Below are 19,029 nucleotides of genomic sequence, written 5' to 3'. Positions count from 1 at the left end.
ATATGGCGAAAAGCTTCCAGCATTTTTTCTTATATTACGTCTATACAACCTGGCTAATTTTTTATGTAACTTACTCAACAAAGATATCATAAAAATTCAGCAGTCGCATTCACAGTTGTTTTTGACGTTATATTTCATATGCCTCACGCGTCATGCGTGGGAAACACGATCAAAGGTAAATGCAAATATTTTTTCCTGAGTTACTCAGGAAGTTTTTGTGGCTCTCTCGTAGTCCTTTGACGAAAACTCTATCACTGAAACCAAAACACATCCCTTCTCTAAAAGACAAAGAACCTTCGTTATTCTTCTGTCTTGGATATCTTCCTCAGAGAATACTTACGAAAACTCGAACCAATGTAACACAGATGTTCTTCCTATACTCTGAATTGCATGTCATAGTTTTATTCTATCATTATAACTCTAGATGCAAATTTTTTTCTTTTTGAAAATCTATCGACCGGCTGCCACAGAGTGGACCCAACCCGATCCAGTTTTTTCCTGGTTTTCTTTGACGAACTTAACCTGCGCGTGAAAAGGTAAATTTTTAGCGAATGATAAGTCATCTTAATAGGCGTACCCTATCAAAAAAATAAACATTGTAATAGTTGCTATTTAGCTCTTGTTGTTATTAGGAATACTCACTCAAGACGGAATGGTATAAGGTGCCGTGCTTAACCTTAACAAGCATGTTACATAGTACAAACTGCATGGGTTCTTGACAACTATTTCCACAGGTTCACGATCATTTTAATTGCATCATCTTATTTTAAGTCTCTCTTATAGTCTTTTTGCGTGCATTTGTCACCCTCCTCTTCAAAAACAAATCTTCCTCATTGCAAAAAACTCCCTATCAGCTGCTGGAATATTAAAAAATTCCATTTGCGTCTAATTACAATAACAATAATAATTTACATTTCTAAAGCGCTAAAATTGTAAAAATATTCTAAAGCGCTTTACAAAATATTCCATAAAAACATTAAAACGATTAAACGATAGAATATGAAAAATATTAAAAATATCAAAATGTTAAAAACATTAATAATGTTAAAACAAATTGTAAGCCAGCTTGAACAGATGTGTCTTTAGCTTGGACTTAAAAATGGCTACACTCTGACTGTCTCGAATTTCAAGCGGCAGTTTGTTCCACAGAGGTGGCCTGGAACGGGCAAAAGCGCGATCACCAAAGGTCTTAAAATTAGTTCTTGGGATCTTAAGAAGGCCCTGGTCACAGAAACGTAGGTGATGACCACAAATGGAGTTTGGCTGCAGATATTCTTGAATGTATTGTGGGTCTTGATTGTTAAGAGATTTATAAACTTAGAGTAACAACTTAAAATAACGCGATAAGTCACAGGAAGCCAATGAAGATGAGATAAGGCGGACGAAATGTAATCAAACTTTGGGATCCTAAAGATTAATCGAGCAGCGGCGTTAAGCACCTTCTGAAGACGAAGACGATCTGTCTAGTACTTAGGGACGCAAAAGAGAAGAGAGTTACAGTAGTCCAAATGTGAAGTCATAAATACGTGAACAAGAGTCTTCTCCTAAATAAACTTTCACATTGAATATCTCGTCTGAGTGTAGTCAGAATTTACCATCTTTCTCTCTGGAAAATAATATTCAATTTCTCCGAAAGGCAAAAAAAGGGTTAAAAGCACACTTAGAACTTTGGAAAACGAATTATTCATTTTGTTCTTGTCACCATACGGTAAATACCATTAAGTTAATAAATTCCCATTATCATTAAAGCATTCACTTGTTGAATTTCGTAGGTTAAGAGCAAATGGGACAAAACAGCCTAACTATGGAACGTTTGAATCGCATTCGCTTTTAAGGCTGGGTGTAATTTTTCTAATTATTATTTTTTTTTCAATGTCCAACATCTTTAAGATGAATTGTTCGTAATGGACGCATCTCATCATGCATCCCTTACTTACGTGAAGAGGGAATACGCAACTATTGTCATAAGATTTCCAGTGATGGAAAGGCTCAATCCTACGTAAGTGATGATCTCCAAAACAAAGTCGTCCATCTTGGTGAGCTATAGAAAGTAGTTATATATCAATTAAACCAATGGACTTATCGCTAATGTTGGAAGAAAGATAGAAAAGGCAATAACAATAACAATCACCAATGGGCTGTAGCCGCTGTAGTCGACTAAGACAGTAAAATGAGATAAATGCCTGCAGCTGCAAAATGTTTCCTCTGAGTTGCTTTTCGATGTAACTACATGGAATCCTTCCTCTGAAAACCCTTGTGGGCTTAATGATGAAATGAATAGGTCAAACAAAGCAAACTTTATCACATAATTTATTCCTTCCCCTACTCGCGACATGTGGCTCAGTAGCTCAAGTGGCGATGCCGTCTAATTAGTATTCGAAGCTAAATTTTGGAGACTTCTTACCAGCAATTTCTGTAATTATAGCTCGCCCCCGAGGGTCATTAGTTTACTCTACACAATCTGCAGGCCAAACCATGATTTATTTCAATTAATTCTGATGACAAACAAAATAGCGCAAAACGGAACCTACACATGCTTTTTTGGGCGACATAATTCTGCAAAACGGCAACTTGAGATCAGAAACTACTTTGTATTACCATTACAAAAAACCCGAACGTCGAATTACTCTGGTTTTCAAGAATAATTTAACGCTGCCTTTCTTTGTAAGGGTGAAGTGGATAAGGCTCTGGTGCCGTTAGATGGGGTAAATTCATCGAGTCACCAACGAAATCCTTTTTAAAATGGAGGTTCATTTATCAATCGATTAATTTCCAAGCCCCATTGTCTTCATTGTCACTACCTCCCCTTATGAGCTTCCCTCACCTGAACGATGACACTACACGATCTCCTTTCAAATTTTTCTGTTTCTAATTAATTTTTGAATTAGGTGTAAATTTCCGAAAGCAAAGTTATCAAATCGGTACTAAGGTTATTTTTTTGCACTAAAGCCATTCCAAAACACACAACTTTTCTCCCCTCTATCGTCCTGAAAATACATTTTATCTTTGTTGAAAACACCAGAAGGACTGATGTTATGAGAATTTTTTCTCTCGCTGTTACCTCCAGATTCCTGAACTTTAAAATGATATCATCTTACAATTTTTCCGGTTTGGGATCCATGGCTGCGGCCATCATCCTAGTACCCACATATCTACAGTGTGTTCACAAATCATACTATTAAAAAGGTATGGTAGTAGTGGTCGCCGTTCTGATTAACACCCGTTAATGCAATCATCATAATGACCACCGCCGGGTAGCTTAGTCGGAATGTCCACCTTTAAGCGGACTAGATGGAATTATTTGGGAAGCCAATTCTTTTCCGAATTCTTATTACAGTTTTTTAAAGGAAAACTCCATTATTGGTACAAGTAAATCGAATCACATACCTTCCATTTTTGCGGTCGAATCCTATTCTATCATCTGAGTTAAGGGAAATAGTTGATAGTAGCTCCAAAATACCACTAACATGATTTAGGGAGATAAAAATGAATTAAGTCTTACATGAAAGATTATTTAAGTCTTACTTAATTGGTTCTGATTTAAGCGACCGCGCAATACAGGTGGAGAACGATACAAAAAGACCTTTGGGACTTTGTAACGGGTGACTGCGACCGCTTAATAGAGGTGAAAATTACAGTCACCAAGGGGTAACAATTTCGTCCTTTGAAAACCGACCGCTTAATACAGGGTGATAGCTTAACATGGTGCTGCTTAATACAGGTTGGACTGCAAAAGAGTTGTCTTATTTCTTTTGTATAACATGATTGTTTAATAGGAGCTTAACAAATATTTGTTTCTTCATGAATATTTCTTACTCTTAATTACACACTGAGAAATGTCACGATCCATGTGAAGAGCAATTAAATTCTCTTCGCTGTTTTTATTTGGAAGCTCAAGATAATTCAACGCGGCAAAATTTTACTTTCTATGGGGTAACTTTAGTTCATATTAATTTTGGAAAGTGCACGTTGTTTTCGACATGTAATCAATACAATGACAGGTTCAGCGATATCAGAGCATGACTCAAAATTAGAGTCATCGAAACTTGATTTCAATTTCATTTTGTATCTTTTTTGTTTCTATTCCACGTTTTGATTTGTAACCAAACAATTGTCTTCTAGTTCATTTGCATGGACTGCTCACACACCTTTCCATGCTCTCTTTAGATTTGCATGACATCCTCCGCTGAAAGACGGCTTTTACTGATTTTGAGGAGGCTAAGTTGTCTATAATGTTTCGCTGCCTCCATCTGGTAATTTTACCATCAGAGAGCGGGGGATATAACGAGGAATGTTACGTGCCACTGGAGAGACGTCAAACGTTAAGGATGATGGTGAAGAACATATCACGGGTGTTTGACAAGTACGGTGTTCAGTATTGGCTCGATTATAGTGAGTTTGGCATTCATTTCCAAGTTTAATTATAATTGTAACGTCGCCGCGCGCAAAGAAACCAATGCCAAATTTTAAAAGAACCCATCGTTTCAAAGAATTGTGTTAAGAATCTACGAACTCGTATTGAGATACCTGTTAAACGTCTCATGGCTTTATTTCTATCGAAACGAAATATATATGGTTTTTTTTCCAAACTAGATTTTGTTATCACTTGGCGCATTTTGCGGGCTAAAATGGATATTTTTGTGCTAAAATGTACTTAGGCCCGCTCGCATGCTCGCGTGGTTGTCAGACTATTTTGTCATTCTTTCTTAGTTCTTATTTTTTTCAACGCCCTCTCATGTGATAATAATAGTAATATAGTTAATGTTCTTGAGCTAAATTTAATTTTTGGGTCTCTCTAAGAGTCAACTAAATCCTCGCCTTACGACTCGGGATAAAATGACTCTGAGTCGGGCCCAAAACATATCTTAATCCGAAACATAAACTCTATTGTTTTATTAGTGCCGTGTATTCTTACTCTTCGACTCCCAAGATGCCACCCGTAATTCCTCTTACCGTCTGCCATACAATTCTTATCATGTTAGTTGGGAGAATTTGGGATTGGATCAACTAATAATCCCCAAACTGATATTTTTCTATATACTCATTATCAGTGTCTCCTTGGTTTTGTATTGATGTTGTAAGGAGAAGTTCTGTCACGGTCACTTATCAGAGTTAAAGGGTTCATATTTGCAAGGTCATTCTGTCTATTCGTCGATCTCTTGTTGTTCCTGTTTTTTTTTTTTTGGTTATTGACTCAATTATTTTTTCATTAATTAATCGAATCTCTTTCTCTTATTTACTTCACTTATAAAAGTTCGATTCTTTTGTATTCAGGAACCCTGCTTGGCGCCTATCGCATGGGAGACATCTTGCCATATGATCACGATGCCGACATTTCTTATATTTTGGAAACCGAGAAGCCGGAAGCTTTCCGTAAACTGCGTGAGCTTGGAATGTAAGCCAATGGTTTGGTTGTTGCATTAGGGGATGTGACCGTGGATTTTATGAGATGGCAACCAATGAACGTCTCAAGTTACATTTCTGGCAAAACTGAAACAATGCTACGCAAATATTACCCTCCTTCATCAAAGGACAATCTCATTCTGAAATACCATCATACGTTGGAAACTTCTCCCATGTCGTGGGTGGTACCTTTCAAAAGGTTCTATTTCCAGGAAGTGAATGTCGCAGTTCCCAACTCACCGGATAAATTACTAGCCTTTAGATACCCGTATACGTTTGGAGCGCGTGGATTTCAGTTTCCTTATAAGTGTTAATGCTGGGTGCCCTATTATTTGAGAAAAAGCAATGGTTCCTAAAGGTATCGAGGGTAATTACGTTGTTTATTTTGACGAAACATTTTAATTTTATTACGACTCTCCCCACGTATTGGTATCCTGCGTACCGGGTGGTTTTTTTGTGTTTCATAGGCTCGAAGGGCGGCAATAATGAATCCAATCAGAAAGCTGCATTCGAAAAGGGAACAAGAAAACCAAAATACATAGATACAGAGAGGATTAAGCGGAATATGAGAATCCATATGTTAATTTTTTTAGGGGTTTTAAGGAAATATTTATATACTTATATGTGATTAAATCAGCAAAATATGTAAGAATGTAATATTTATTAGTGATGTAATTGCTTAAATTTAAAAGTCATATGAACAAGTGATAATTAAAGCTTTATTTATGAACGGCAGGCACACTCAATTTTTGCATTATTCCATACTATCTTTACTATTGTCATTTCTGTAATTAAAGTTTGCTATTATTTGTCAAAAGATGTATGTTGACAAAGGTTTTCTTTCATTCTAGTGTCATGTTACAGACATAAACGGGTGCGATGACTAACACTCACACTCAGACTGAATAGTATTTGATCTTCCTCTTGGTGGGTGAATACAATGCAGCTGAAAAAGATCAGTGACAATATAAAAAATAGGAGAATTTTAATCATAATTGGATTGGGAGGTCGCGGAATATTTACCTTTTAGGAATGAATTTGTTGTTTCTTGCGATATAAATTGGGTATTTGATGACAAATCTTAAGGTGACAGTCTCCATACGCACCGTCAGTCTTTGACCGAGTCTTGGGTTCTGTAACAATTTCCAACGTACAAGAGAGGTTTTGAATAAATATTTACCTTTTTACGAAATCGCTCTACATGTAGCTCATAAATAGGAAGTAAACTCCTAAACTCTTGTTTATTTAGACTCCATAGCTTACACGTACTTATCCTTATTGGATAATTACGGTACGTTGATCATATTGGATTTATCATGTTTGCAAATGTGAGAAGAAAATATAAGTAAACTCATGTAACTCGTCACCAGACTCGTTTTTCGGACTGCTTCCTTGAAGTAACTGGATGTACAAACTCTTTTTTTCCGGGATACGTTAGCCAATCAGAACTCAGGGTTTGCTTTATTTCGCCCACCCGCAGCGCCCGCCATAAAATGTTTGGGATTTCTCTTTTTTGGAACAAGTTTTTTACATTGATTTTCAAAACAATTTAGAATAGTTTGGGGTCCTAAAATTCCCTCGTAATGCCTACCTCGTGCTCTGATGGGGGCTGGAGGCTTGCAAGACTTGTGCTTCTAACAAGTGTGGCAGCGAGCATGATCTCCAAGATGAAAAACACCTCGAGGAGAGAAGATAAGGCAACCATCAGCTTCTCCTCATCATTCAGGAAGGCAGCTATTCCCTCTTTCACGAAACCATAACTGTCCCTTGGGTAGGTGGGAATCAGGACACGGATCAGATCCCGATGATAGCTGTAAACTGCTATCGCAGATAGTACGATGCAAGCCACGCTTACTGACCACAGTGCATCGATCTGTGTCACAAAAAGGTAGTATTAGAGATTAAATAAGCAGCTTTAAGAAAATTCTAATGGGCTGGGAATAAGAGGATCCCAATGGTAGCTGTAAACTGCTATCGTAGATAGTACAATGGAAGCCACGCTTACTGACCACAGGGCATCCATCTGAGTTAAAAAGGGTTGGTGTTAGAGATTAAATAAGCTTTAAGTAGATTCAAACGGGCGAGGAGCCTTGATGAGAGGATTCATTGATCAGTTTAATTTCAGGCCGTCAGATTTTAATTATCGTGTATTTTTATCCTAAAATTTACAAGTTGTCCTCCAAGTCGTCTCCCTCAGCATAGTTTTTTTTTTTCTTTTCGCTGTTTGTTTTCTTTTGTTTTGTTTTTGTTTTTTAAGGCCTTCTTTAATCAAAAATAGGAACGTTTGTACGTCGTATAAGGAATTTAAAATACGGTCACGTGGATCCTTGTTTTGGTAGTGTCTTACCAGAATGGACGATGGGATTGGAACGTGGATTACAGCAAGTCCCATGATGCCAGTGGCGAGAACCTTAGGAAAACAAAGAGATTTTGAAAAGGTTTTTTCAATAGCTTTTAAATTTTCATTATGTTAACTAGAAAATACTACCATTGAACCATATGATAACCTCCAAACAATTATAATGATCGAAATAACCGTAATATAATAATGATGATAACAGTGATAGTATTTAATTAAAAATATTAGTACTGGTAATGATCAGTAGCAATAAAACTTGCAAATATGGATGATAATCAACCAAAATATGAGCCGCAAACCGAGCCGTATTTAATTACTATTTCCCTTTTACCTCACTAGTTTCGTTCAAAGCAGCTTGAATTGGAGCTGTTTCAATGAGGCGTCATCGAAATCAACCACAACAGCGCAAAAAAATTTTTAAATGTTTTGGCAAGAAGAACTTTTCAAATCACACTTAAATCGCGGAAAGAAGAAGGAATTGTCACGAACCACGAATTTCTGAAATCATAAAACTATGTTGACCACAAACACTTTGTGGTTTTCGTTCCCCTGTAAAGTTTGAAGGAAATGCAGATTCGATTCATCGTTACAAGTTCCTTGAGGCAAAGAAAAGTCAAATTTTTGGTTTCTTCACCAGTGGTTTAGAAGAAAGTCCTTCACTTTCAACGCAAGAAACAATTTAAAACTTCAAAGGCGCGACCAGTTCCGTTTCAATTGTATGTTTTCGATTTTAACAATGGTCGAAGAAGAAGAAATAATTTTTTTCAAAGCCTTTAACAGTGGATATTCAAGGTAATAAAAAATTGTTTTCTTTTTTTCATCACAAGTATATTTCTTAATATGTATTTATTTGTCGATAATTATTGACCCAGTCATCTTTGCGGGATCTCATATCCTGGCATAGCATGGCCCTCGAAGGGAATTGACCAATCAGATAATGTGTACTGTGTACTTTGATATTATAAAAAAGGAAGTCAATAGAAGACAGCGCATCTGTCGATTATACTTTTGACTCGATAAAAATTAAACAGGTTACTAACGGCGTGATGATTGCTAAGTTTTCTTTTCGGATTTGAAATACAGTTTCACCTCCTTTTTTTCCACACAAAAAAACGGCGTAAGTTATTTGCATTCAATTTCGTAACCATTAATCACAATTTTTGAAAAGTGGTGACAATCAGCAGCTTGTCTTTGAGTTAGGTCATGTTAAGAACTTTTTAGGATGACTCATACTGGCAGTTAGAAACCAGTAACTTGTTCTAAAATGTTTATATGAACTGCTAAAATGCGGACCAAACGAGCAAGTGTTGCCTTACGTGATCATGATGAAATAAATAAAGCTTCCTGGTAATCGCTATTTTTTAAACATTAAGTCACCACTTTCACAACTTCCTCTCGAACAATTTCTGATCGATTTATAAATTTATGCATCTTATAAGAATAAAGTGTTACAAACATTAGCTCTACAAGAGATATCCGATAATAGATAAAATAATCAATCTGCAAACGCGGCTGACTCGCACCCAGGCGGTGTGCGCACTCCGATTGCGTTGCATTGTGGTAGCTTCATTTTCAATATGGCGGTGAAAGCAGCAGAATTCGGCAGATGTTGACTGGAAATTCCGTAAAAGTTAGGCCGTTCCTTTTTTCTTTCACCGTAGGTGAATGTAATTTGATTTATTATGAATGTGTAAAAGTATTTTTTATTCGTATTTGTCGCGTATTCTATGGTTCTCAAGGACAAACGCGATCACTGTTTTTTTGTATGTGATTTGAGACCGGATTTCAAGAAGGTCAAATTTGATGTACGTCGTAGTTTGGAGCCTTTCAAAGATTTGGATGGCGGCTTTGATCCTTCTTAACAGCTTTGACCAAACGCTCTCAAACGCTCTCCAACGATACATGTGTTTCTCGCATTTTAAGTGCGGGTTTTTGAGACCGATTATAGCCCAGAAAAGGCTTATTGTTGCTTTACACAGCGTTACTATTATACACTCAATTTTGTTGTAAATCTACTTTCCTAAGTAAAAGGAAATTAACTTATCACGAATGTTGTATGGTAAATCTATATATTGATCATTGAATAAAGGACACTTGAATTTGAGCTATGAACAGAATCACTTGACCAATGAAAAACTCTACAATGCGCACGGCAACACACCAGGTAAGCCGGAAAGCAAAAGGTAGTCGATTGTTAAAAGGTGTTAATTGCTTGAGCGACTCCTGCCATTCGCTTGCGCTTTTAAATCTTCTAACCTGAAAGCTTAGCTGTCATTAGGATATCCTTTAATGACTTCAGTTTGCGATGTGATATTAAGGGTTAGTTTTAACGTGTCATTTCCCCATCTATATGTTCTTGAGGTTTGGCAAAGCCGGATGAGATTGTGTTACAAAAGATAAATATTTTCACGTGTGCGCGCTATTTTTTTATTTATTTTTTTCTAGAGGGCACGGTAACAAATCCTACAATCTGAATGGTTCTCAACACGGTCAGTATTTTCCTATCTCTGCCCACGGGCCACGGTAACGCTTTCGTGAGTCGCCGAGTACATCTCAAATTTCGTTGCTATTTTTCATAAATATATCTCGTTTTTCCGGCTGGGCAGTATTTTTAAGCAAACACGTCGGTCACTACCCCAAGCCGATAAATAACTTGTGAATCCTCTCTTCTCTCTCTCTCTCAGATCACTGTGGTTGACAGAAAAATATTGGTTTCAGAAAAAATTTGTTTAAGCAATAGTGTCATTACGTTGGTTGACTAGCGGCCTAAAAACCGTCTGCAATTAATTTTAATCGTTCACAAAAAGTACCTAGAAAGTTAAAACGTGAGGTATTTGGTTGTAGTTAAACTGAACGAAGGAGCTTCATTCATTTAATATCTGAATTTTCCCGAACAATTTGTTCGAAGTGAAAGAGCGAGCAAAGTTTTAAATTCAGTTTTACAACAAATATACGCTTTCGGTGAGTCTTTCCGTTCAATTTAGACATTTGTACCGTAAATTATACTACAGAAACTGAAGGAATTTATTGAAAAAAGGCCGCATTAAATCCCCTTGTGTCTCATTGGAGTGTGCCATTCGAATTCAGTTTTTGTGGAGGAAAGACCAGATTTACACACGCCATTGCAGCAAACAAACGAGCAAACTCTCACAACTTCAAAATAAAAAATTTGAATTTATTCACAATTACTTTCCTCGCCGTTCACTTAGTGAACAGAGGTTAATCTTCGTACATGAATGAATCGTCGATGAGAGTGAATAATACTTTCGGTTAGATCATTGAATGTTTTTGAAGAAAACATCGGCCATCGGCTGTGTGTGAAACTGCTGCCAAATGAACAGATTCTCAGGCAAGACTGCAGTTTCGATTCTTTCTGAATCTCTTCAATTGCCTCCTAACAACAAATTTGTCTCGGAGGAATAAAAGGAGTGGCACAGGCCCGCAAACACTTTTTAACTTTCGAAGGAACGGCAACAGACAGTGAACTTCCATTAAATTCCACGTTTATTCGCGCTATCTTGCTGCTACCAGAGATGTTCACTCGACCACGAGAGGATGCAAATGACTTATTTTTCATTTTACGACCATGATGCAACGTAATCAGAGTGCGCACACCGCCTGGGGCAATACAAAGCGACAAAAGTCCTATTCCAACTTTAAAAAATGCTAATTCATCGCAGTTACGCTCAAAATTTCCTGCTTTCCACCTTTCTGTGTAATAGGCTCACTGTCAAAGTATATATATTCTATATTTCAAGAACACAGCACAACATCCCCGAAATATGCACAGACCTGGAGCTTTCGATTTGGTTAGTTAGGCCTTAATCCTCTAAAAACCTCAATAATCAAATTACATATTTCCCAAAATTTAATTCCAAAAGGTAAAAGTTTTCTTACCAAGCTAGATATCCAACATGGCATATACGTTAGGCTCGTGCGGTACCCTACTTTATATCGATCCACCATACCAATCGTGAGGAAGATGGCCGCCATCGCCAACTGGGAAACTGAAAGGACCTTCATTCTTTTCTTCCCGAACATTTTTATCCCTTTGAACTTTGCTTCGAAAACGTTTTAATCAGAAAGGCTTGGACTTATAACCGGAATATTTTGTGTTCTTTATGCAAAATTAGGCTACGAAATAAGACTGCATGCAGCTGTGACGAATCCATGTCCTTATATGATCCACTGGCTAATTTCTGTCACTCGCACATTGATAATTATGCAAAGCGATTCAGTGCCAACCAAATTTATAAAAGAGCGTTCATATGGCGAAAAGCTGTTAGCATTTTTTTCTTATATTACGTCTGGCTACTTATTATGTAACTTTCTCAACAGGGATATCATAAGAATTCAGAGGTTGCATTCACAGTTGTTTTTGACGTTATATTTAGTCTCCACTACACAACAAATAACACAGTAGTGTACACCAGATAAGTTTATTTAGGAAAGCCTGCCGAGAACCAACCCGAGGCATATATTGCCCGGGGCGTGCATACATACATGCATACATACATACATGCATACATACATACATTCGCAACTGATATACCATATACATTCCCGATCTACAGTCAATTCCTTACACATTCAAAATAGGTATACATTACTAACATGCACACCTCACCAAGTCGGGATTAACAGAGATGGGTAACCGCTTACAAGGACATTACTACGGTTATACGGAGGCCAGAAAAAACCTCCCAGAAAAAAACCCCTTTAGGGAAAAAATATGACAGGAATTCTGGATAGGAACCATGGCCCACACTCAGAGCAGTTGGCAGCCCGTCCTACGAGGCTTCACAGTTAAAGAAAATAAGTTTTCAAACTAAAATAAATTTGTCATCAGCCAGAGGTGGACGGTTGTTTCTGAGGCCTAGATGGACACCACGTGCTATACTCCCCCTTATGTACAACTGCATCATTACCCATGATGCTCGGCTAAGGCCCAGGCCTTGTCGTATCTCGTGCCGACAAAATATTTATTTCTGCCTTATTCGCAGACTCAATCGTCAGAAATACCATATTTAGTCTCCACTACACAACAAATAACACAGTAGTGTAAACCAAACAAGTTTATTTAGGAAAGCCTGCTGAGAACCAACCCGAGGCATACATAGACTGACAAAGAATTGGGCAAGACGCACGAGGTTAGGTGATATTATACCACTAAAAAGAACACGAAAACGCCCCCAGAGCCCAAGAAAACGCGTTACTTCGAGTCGTTGTTCAAGATTATTGTCTACGTATGTATCTTTGGCTTGTACCTTTGGCTTTACTCCATTATTCGCTTCCACAGTGGCTCCTCCAGATCGTAGGGAATGCAAACCAAACTTGGACGGTTCAACTCCGAGACATTGCAAGTCCCGGCGAAAAGTCCCTCTAGTAGTAGAGTAACTAATTGGCTTATCAGGGGCAACAAGCTTATAAGAGCCCTTCCCTTTAGAAATGGGCTTGAAAATAAAATCTTTGGAATCAGGGGGTATCTTAAACATAGCTAAATACCTCTTAAGCAACACTACGGGGCATGCAGAACTAGACAATTGTGAGATAAACGACTTCGTCGCCTTTACGGAGCTGGTCATTCATGCTTTTCAAAACCTTAATAACCATGAAGCCTTCTTCAAAGGGAATATCACTTCTTTTAATGTAGACACATCGTCAAACTTAAAGAAACCGGCAAAAGATAAAACATACATAGCAACATTACGCAACTCTACAGGGTTGTCTAGGTCTGATTTGTTAATAATATCGTGGATTAAAGTGGCCGAAATAGGTTCTTTAAGACTAAGGTCACGGTCACTTATGAGAGTTAAGGGTTCATATTTGCAAGATCATTCCGTCTATTCGTCGATCTCTTGTCGTTGTTGTTGTTTTTTTGGTTATTGACTCAATCCTTTTCTCATTAGTTAATCGAATCTCTTTCGCTTATTTACTTATTTAGTTCGATTCTTTTGTATTCAGGAACCCTGCTTGGTGCCTATCGCATGGGAGACATCTTGCCATATGATCAAAGATGCAGAGAGGATTAAGTGGAATATGAGAATCCATATGTTAATTTTTTTTTTCAAGGGGTGTTAGGAAATATTTACATACTTAGTTGTCATTAAATCAGCAAAATATGTACGAATGTAATATTTATTAAATGCCACTCTCGCTAAGAGCGGTCGTCTCGACTTCCCGTCGGAAAAAAGTTTTCTTTTATTTTTTGCCTGTGAAAAGGGTTTAGGACACATTCAATTCTCTTTTTTTCAATCCAATTCTCTTTTTTTGCGCCGCCACAAGCCAAAAAAATTATTTTTGGCCAGACCACCCCTGTCAACAGCGATCGAAAGTGTAAATTTCAAAGATTTTGTTCAGCGCGCAGCGACTGCAACAACGTAGCTCATGGCGTGACGTGATTGTGCAAATTTTTCCCTTGCCATCTGGCCTGTTTCACGGGTTCTACAAATTGAAACCAAAATTAGTTAGTGTAACGAATAGAATCGAAAGTTATTAAAATGGACTGAATAACATTTTAATGAGAATTTAACTTTTAAAAAGGTTTACTTAATTCATGGAAAGCAAAGATTGGAGCGGCTTTGGGTATTTCAGCCCTCATTTCTCTCCTGGAATGCCGGAACGACGTATCGAGTCATTTGAAGTACTGTCAGCTATCCAGCGAAATCCTCGATTACAAGTTAATTTTGTTTCGCTCCGGTCATTTTGACCACGATATGGAAAAAAAGTTATTGGTATGTTCTAAACATCCGAACACTTTAAGAAACATTGGAAATGCAGTTAGAGTACTTGTTAACAGCCACAACACAAGGAAAAACTATGTGAGGCAGTAAAAGAAAGCCAGACTGACTGGAGATGTTTTCGAAGTTTTCGGAATTAAAGTTGTAGTAGGATCACATGGGTAACATATTTGCAATTTCTCGAGAGTAATAGCTATTATTTAACTAAAAATTGATTCGTAAATGCCCATCTAATCTATAATAGAAGTCAAAACCAGAATTCTCTTGACAAAATCAAAGGACAAATTGTGTCATGCCAAATTTTTGTCTCGATTTTTTGCATCCGCTTAAAATTTTAAAACTGTCAGATTTCGTCAGAGCTTGATCTGCTCATGAGACCAGCTGGCATAGTTTACCAATGGACTCAAACTCCAGTTTCAGGATTCATTGAGCGTCGTTTCAAAGTTTTAAAATCCACGAGTTTCGTGACAAAAGAAAGTTAATACCTTCCAGGTAAATTTTATTGAGTTCAATGCCTCACATTCTTCTTTTTGCTCTGGATGCTAAAAAATACTTTTACTACATTTCTAGTGTCCTCTCTGGTGCTCTGATGTTTAGAACATACCAATAACTGTTTAATAACTGTTTTTATTGTTTTTTTAGAGGGCACGGTAACGAATCTTGCAATCTGATTGGTTCTTTACCCGGTCAGTATTTTCCTATCTCTGCCCACGGGCCACGGTAACGCTTTCGTGAATCGCCGAGTACATCCCAACTTTCGTTGCCATTTTTCATAAATATACCTCGTTTTCCGACTGGGCAGTATTTTTAAGCAAACACGTCGGTCACTACCTCAAGCCGATAAATAACTTATGAATCCTCTCTTTTCTCTCTATCAAATCACTTTGGTCGACAAAAAAATATTGGTTTCAGAATGAATTTGTATAAACAATATTGTCATTACGTTGGTTGACAAGCGGCCTTAAAACCGTCTGCAATTAATTTTAATCGTTCGCAAAAAGTACCCAGAAAGTTGAAACGTGAGGTATTTGGTTACAGTTAAACTGAACGATGGAACTTTCATTCATTTAATATCTGAATTTTCTCGAGCAATTTGTTCATAGTGAAAGAGCGAGCGAAGTTTTAGTTTAAGTTCTACAACAAATATACGCTCCCGGTGAGTCTTTCCAATTCCGTTCAATTTGGACATTTGTGACCGTAAATTGCACAACAGAAATTCAAGGAATTTTTTGAGAAAAGGCCGCATTAAATTCCCTTGTGTCTCGTTGGAGTGTGCCGTTCGAATTTAGTTTTTGTGAAGGAAAGACCAGAGTTAAACACGCCATTACAGCAAACAAACGAGCAAACTCTCACAACTTCAAAATAAAAAAATTGAATTTACTCACAATTACTTTCCTCGCCGTTTACTTAATGAACAGAGGTAAATCTTCGTACATGAATGAATGGTCGATGAGAGTGAATAATACTTTCCGTTAGATCATTAACTGATTTTGAAGAAAACATTGTCGTGACAGTCCTTGCCAAACTAGTTGGTTTTCAAATGTTCCTACACTTTTTTTTTTCTTGCGCGCTCTCTAACTGACAGGTGTCAGATTGTGACAGATACTTGTAAAAATAATGTTTCAAAGTTTGTTTGGAAGCCTTTTAAATCACCTTTATCGTTACGGAAATGAAAATGTTTCGCTGAGGTATCTCTCTTAAATTTGCATCACCTCTATTTCAACTACCATTTACTCACTCAAAAATTGTTCAATTTATGGAAGATCTTGCCGTACTTGTTACGGCCATAAATCATTCGGGTTCTTTCGGAAAGAATTTCGTCAAGTTTAAAAACAATAAATATGTTATTTACCGGCTAGGGGTCGGTCCGTATGGTGAAAAACTGTGACCTCGGTCTTGAAAATGCTGCCCTCGGCCTACGGCCTCGGGCAGTATTTTCAAGACCTCGGTCACAGTTTTTCACCATACGGACCTCCCAGCCGGCAAATAACATATATTTATTCTTTCCAAATCAGGGCTGAAATATCCAAAGCCACTCCAATCTTTGCTTTCCATAAATGAAGTTAACATTTTAAGAGATAAAATTCTCATTAAAATGTAAAAATTCTTCAGTTAGTTTTAATAACTTTCGATTCTAATTCGTTTCATTAACTAATTTTGGTTCCAACTTGTAGAATCTGCGAAACAGGTCGAATGACGAAGAGAGAAGTTTGCACAATCACGTCACGCAATACATCACGCTAAGTTTGTCCAATTGATTTTGATGGTCGCAGGGAAATGTCGCCGGGTTCCGTATGCTAAATCTCGGGAGAAACTGCAAGAATTATTTCGGAGTGCATGGGTGTTGTCTTGTGAAAATAAACACTGTAACCTATTTTAAGTTGTTTTTGTGTCCTTTTAAGCGACGCGATATGTCTGTTATGATGGATGCATCACCTGCATTCTGATCAAAGGTTTTTCTCCGTTTAGAGGATTCAATGGGATTCGTCGATGTTTCCACAAAAAAAAACAAATAAAGGAAGGTTTGTACTCACCCAAAGAAAAAATTACCAGAAGGGTTTGGAACATTTTGGCTGATTAAAGTCCTCTCCTAACCCCAGGTTGTGTATGATTATAAGTGACGGTAAGTCTGATTTTGTAAAATATTTTTAAGGTCCCGAGTGTTGATTGCCTGGAAATATTCGTTGCTTCGAATGCTATTCGACGTATTTTAAACTGCTTTATGGGCGGTAGCGCTTATCAAAATATTAGATCTAAAATTTTCGTCTTATTCTGACAGTATTCAACGATCGTTTTTTCATTATGAACCAATGGAAGCTATGGAGCATGTTTTCTGTAAAGGCGGAATACTCACGTCTAAATATGTACATGAACGGTGTATAGGCACGAGGCAGATTTAATAAGTAAAGCTTAAGAAACTTTTAATTTTTTGTTTTATAGTCGTTGAATACCACAATGCTTTAAACAAAATTCAAAAACGCACTCAAAGAAGAAAATTCTATATCAACAACGCAAAATCGTGACAACTGAATTGAGAAGTTCCTTTTTCTAGGGAGTTGAATATCCTTTGAATTGCTATCAATTTTGACAAATGTTTCAAATTGCTTCATCCTAGTGGCTCAGTACAGAAACCGCGTACGTTGCTTACGGGAGCCTTTTCGGAAATTTAAGCTTTCACTGTTGGAATACATCTTTACGTCGGCAGCGTAGTTTGTAGTGGAAAGGTGGTTATGCGATTCACGGTTGCGTTTGGAGCCGAAAACATCCTCCACTGTTAATATAAAGGGCGTGAAAGGTTCAGAGTACTTCAGAATCAACAGATCTATCCTCTTGGTGACAGCATGGTCTTCTCTGTGGTTTATTGATCCTTATTTTCGTCCTTGTGAAGTCAAGCCTTCGCCCATTCACAGGCTATCGTTACGGATCATAATCAGTAGCTGGGAACAGACCTTTATAAAAAACTACCGTACAATTTTGATAAAAACCACCTTAGATAAATCATCATTGTTACATAAAGTGTGTATTCTCGTGCCCAAATGGTTATATAGATTGTAAAATCTTACATCTAGGTGTCCGTGCGCAGATTTTGATATCGTTCGGGAAACGTGAAAGTGTTCCTTATATCCAGGGGTCTTAAACTCGTACCTTTTACCCGGGGGTTTTCAATTGTAACTCTGAATAGACGCCATCTAACAATGACGATTAATATTTTTTATTGAAATCGCACGGTACTTTAATGCGAAAGTCTGTTTCCAGCAACTGATAATTATCCATTGTTACTTGTCGATTATTTATGTTGACGGCCTTAGAGTAGATGGGATTTAAGATTGATGTTTGCCTTTTTAACTTGTTCAAGATGTTCACATTCAGTCAACATTTCCTCTCGTCATAACCCTTCCGGCATACATCAGAGTATTTCCTGTTTTACAAGGGCGTGCGAGAATTACTTTGAAGGCTGTACACAATCCAATATATCAGCAAGGGCGACGTATCTGTGTCCTCTTAGATTTGTTTTTCCCCCGTCCCCCGTCCCCCCCCCCCCCTCCCCACTACAACTCTAAATAAAACATGGCCGGTCGTATGAACGATGACAAGTTAGTCGCGTCAACTCGCGCTAATAAGACTGCAAGCTAGTTTGGGGGGACTAAGGAAAACGTTTTGGCAATCAAGATAGAGAAATTATCAACAGAAGGCAACTGTAATCATTACACCAAAGTAAAAGGATGCATGTCTTTATCTGACCAGTGAGATAGCATTCATGTCGCCTTTACTTATCAAATCAGTACCACACAACTTTATGATGAGCTCAAATAAAGAGAAACTTTCTTCGTTGCCCAAGAAGACCTTATCTGTACTCATTTTGTTAAAGTAGTTGATCAAGAGAGATTAGGCTCTCTTGAATTGATGTATTAGCTACCAGACTGGTTACTTTGGACACGCAGGTTATGAACGGTCCAATTGAGAGTTCAGGCCGCTTTATCGTAGCTGTAAGGTCAGGGAATACCTTGTGCGAGAAAAAACGGTTTC

The 19,029-nt window shown here is 37.6% G+C and overlaps 2 protein-coding genes across 2 annotated transcripts; one reads left to right on the top strand and one right to left on the bottom strand.

Annotated features, from left to right (window-relative positions):
• The first annotated feature begins 4,105 nt into the window (after positions 1-4,105).
• Positions 4,106-6,220, top strand: LOC149052740 (ribitol 5-phosphate transferase FKRP-like). The gene is made up of 2 exons (XM_089205033.1): positions 4,106-4,392; positions 5,275-6,220. The coding sequence occupies exons 1-2, from the start codon at positions 4,233-4,235 to the stop codon at positions 5,397-5,399; spliced, it is 285 nt and encodes a 94-aa protein (XP_089061159.1). The 5' UTR covers positions 4,106-4,232; the 3' UTR covers positions 5,400-6,220.
• On the bottom strand, positions 5,783-11,963 carry LOC149052739 (uncharacterized). Its single transcript, XM_089204858.1, has 4 exons — positions 11,660-11,963; positions 7,751-7,813; positions 6,995-7,276; positions 5,783-6,349 (listed from the first exon to the last, which is right to left on the bottom strand). Exons 1-4 carry the CDS (start codon positions 11,801-11,803, stop codon positions 6,287-6,289), a joined length of 552 nt encoding a protein of 183 aa, XP_089060984.1. The 5' UTR covers positions 11,804-11,963; the 3' UTR covers positions 5,783-6,286.
• Between the last annotated feature and the right edge of the window lie 7,066 nt (positions 11,964-19,029).

The sequence above is a fragment of the Pocillopora damicornis genome, chromosome 1 (assembly GCF_964200805.1).
Source record: "Pocillopora damicornis chromosome 1, jaPocDami1.2, whole genome shotgun sequence".
NCBI classification, from domain to species: domain Eukaryota; kingdom Metazoa; phylum Cnidaria; class Anthozoa; order Scleractinia; family Pocilloporidae; genus Pocillopora; species Pocillopora damicornis.
This window is presented reverse-complemented; position numbering and strand designations above follow the sequence as displayed.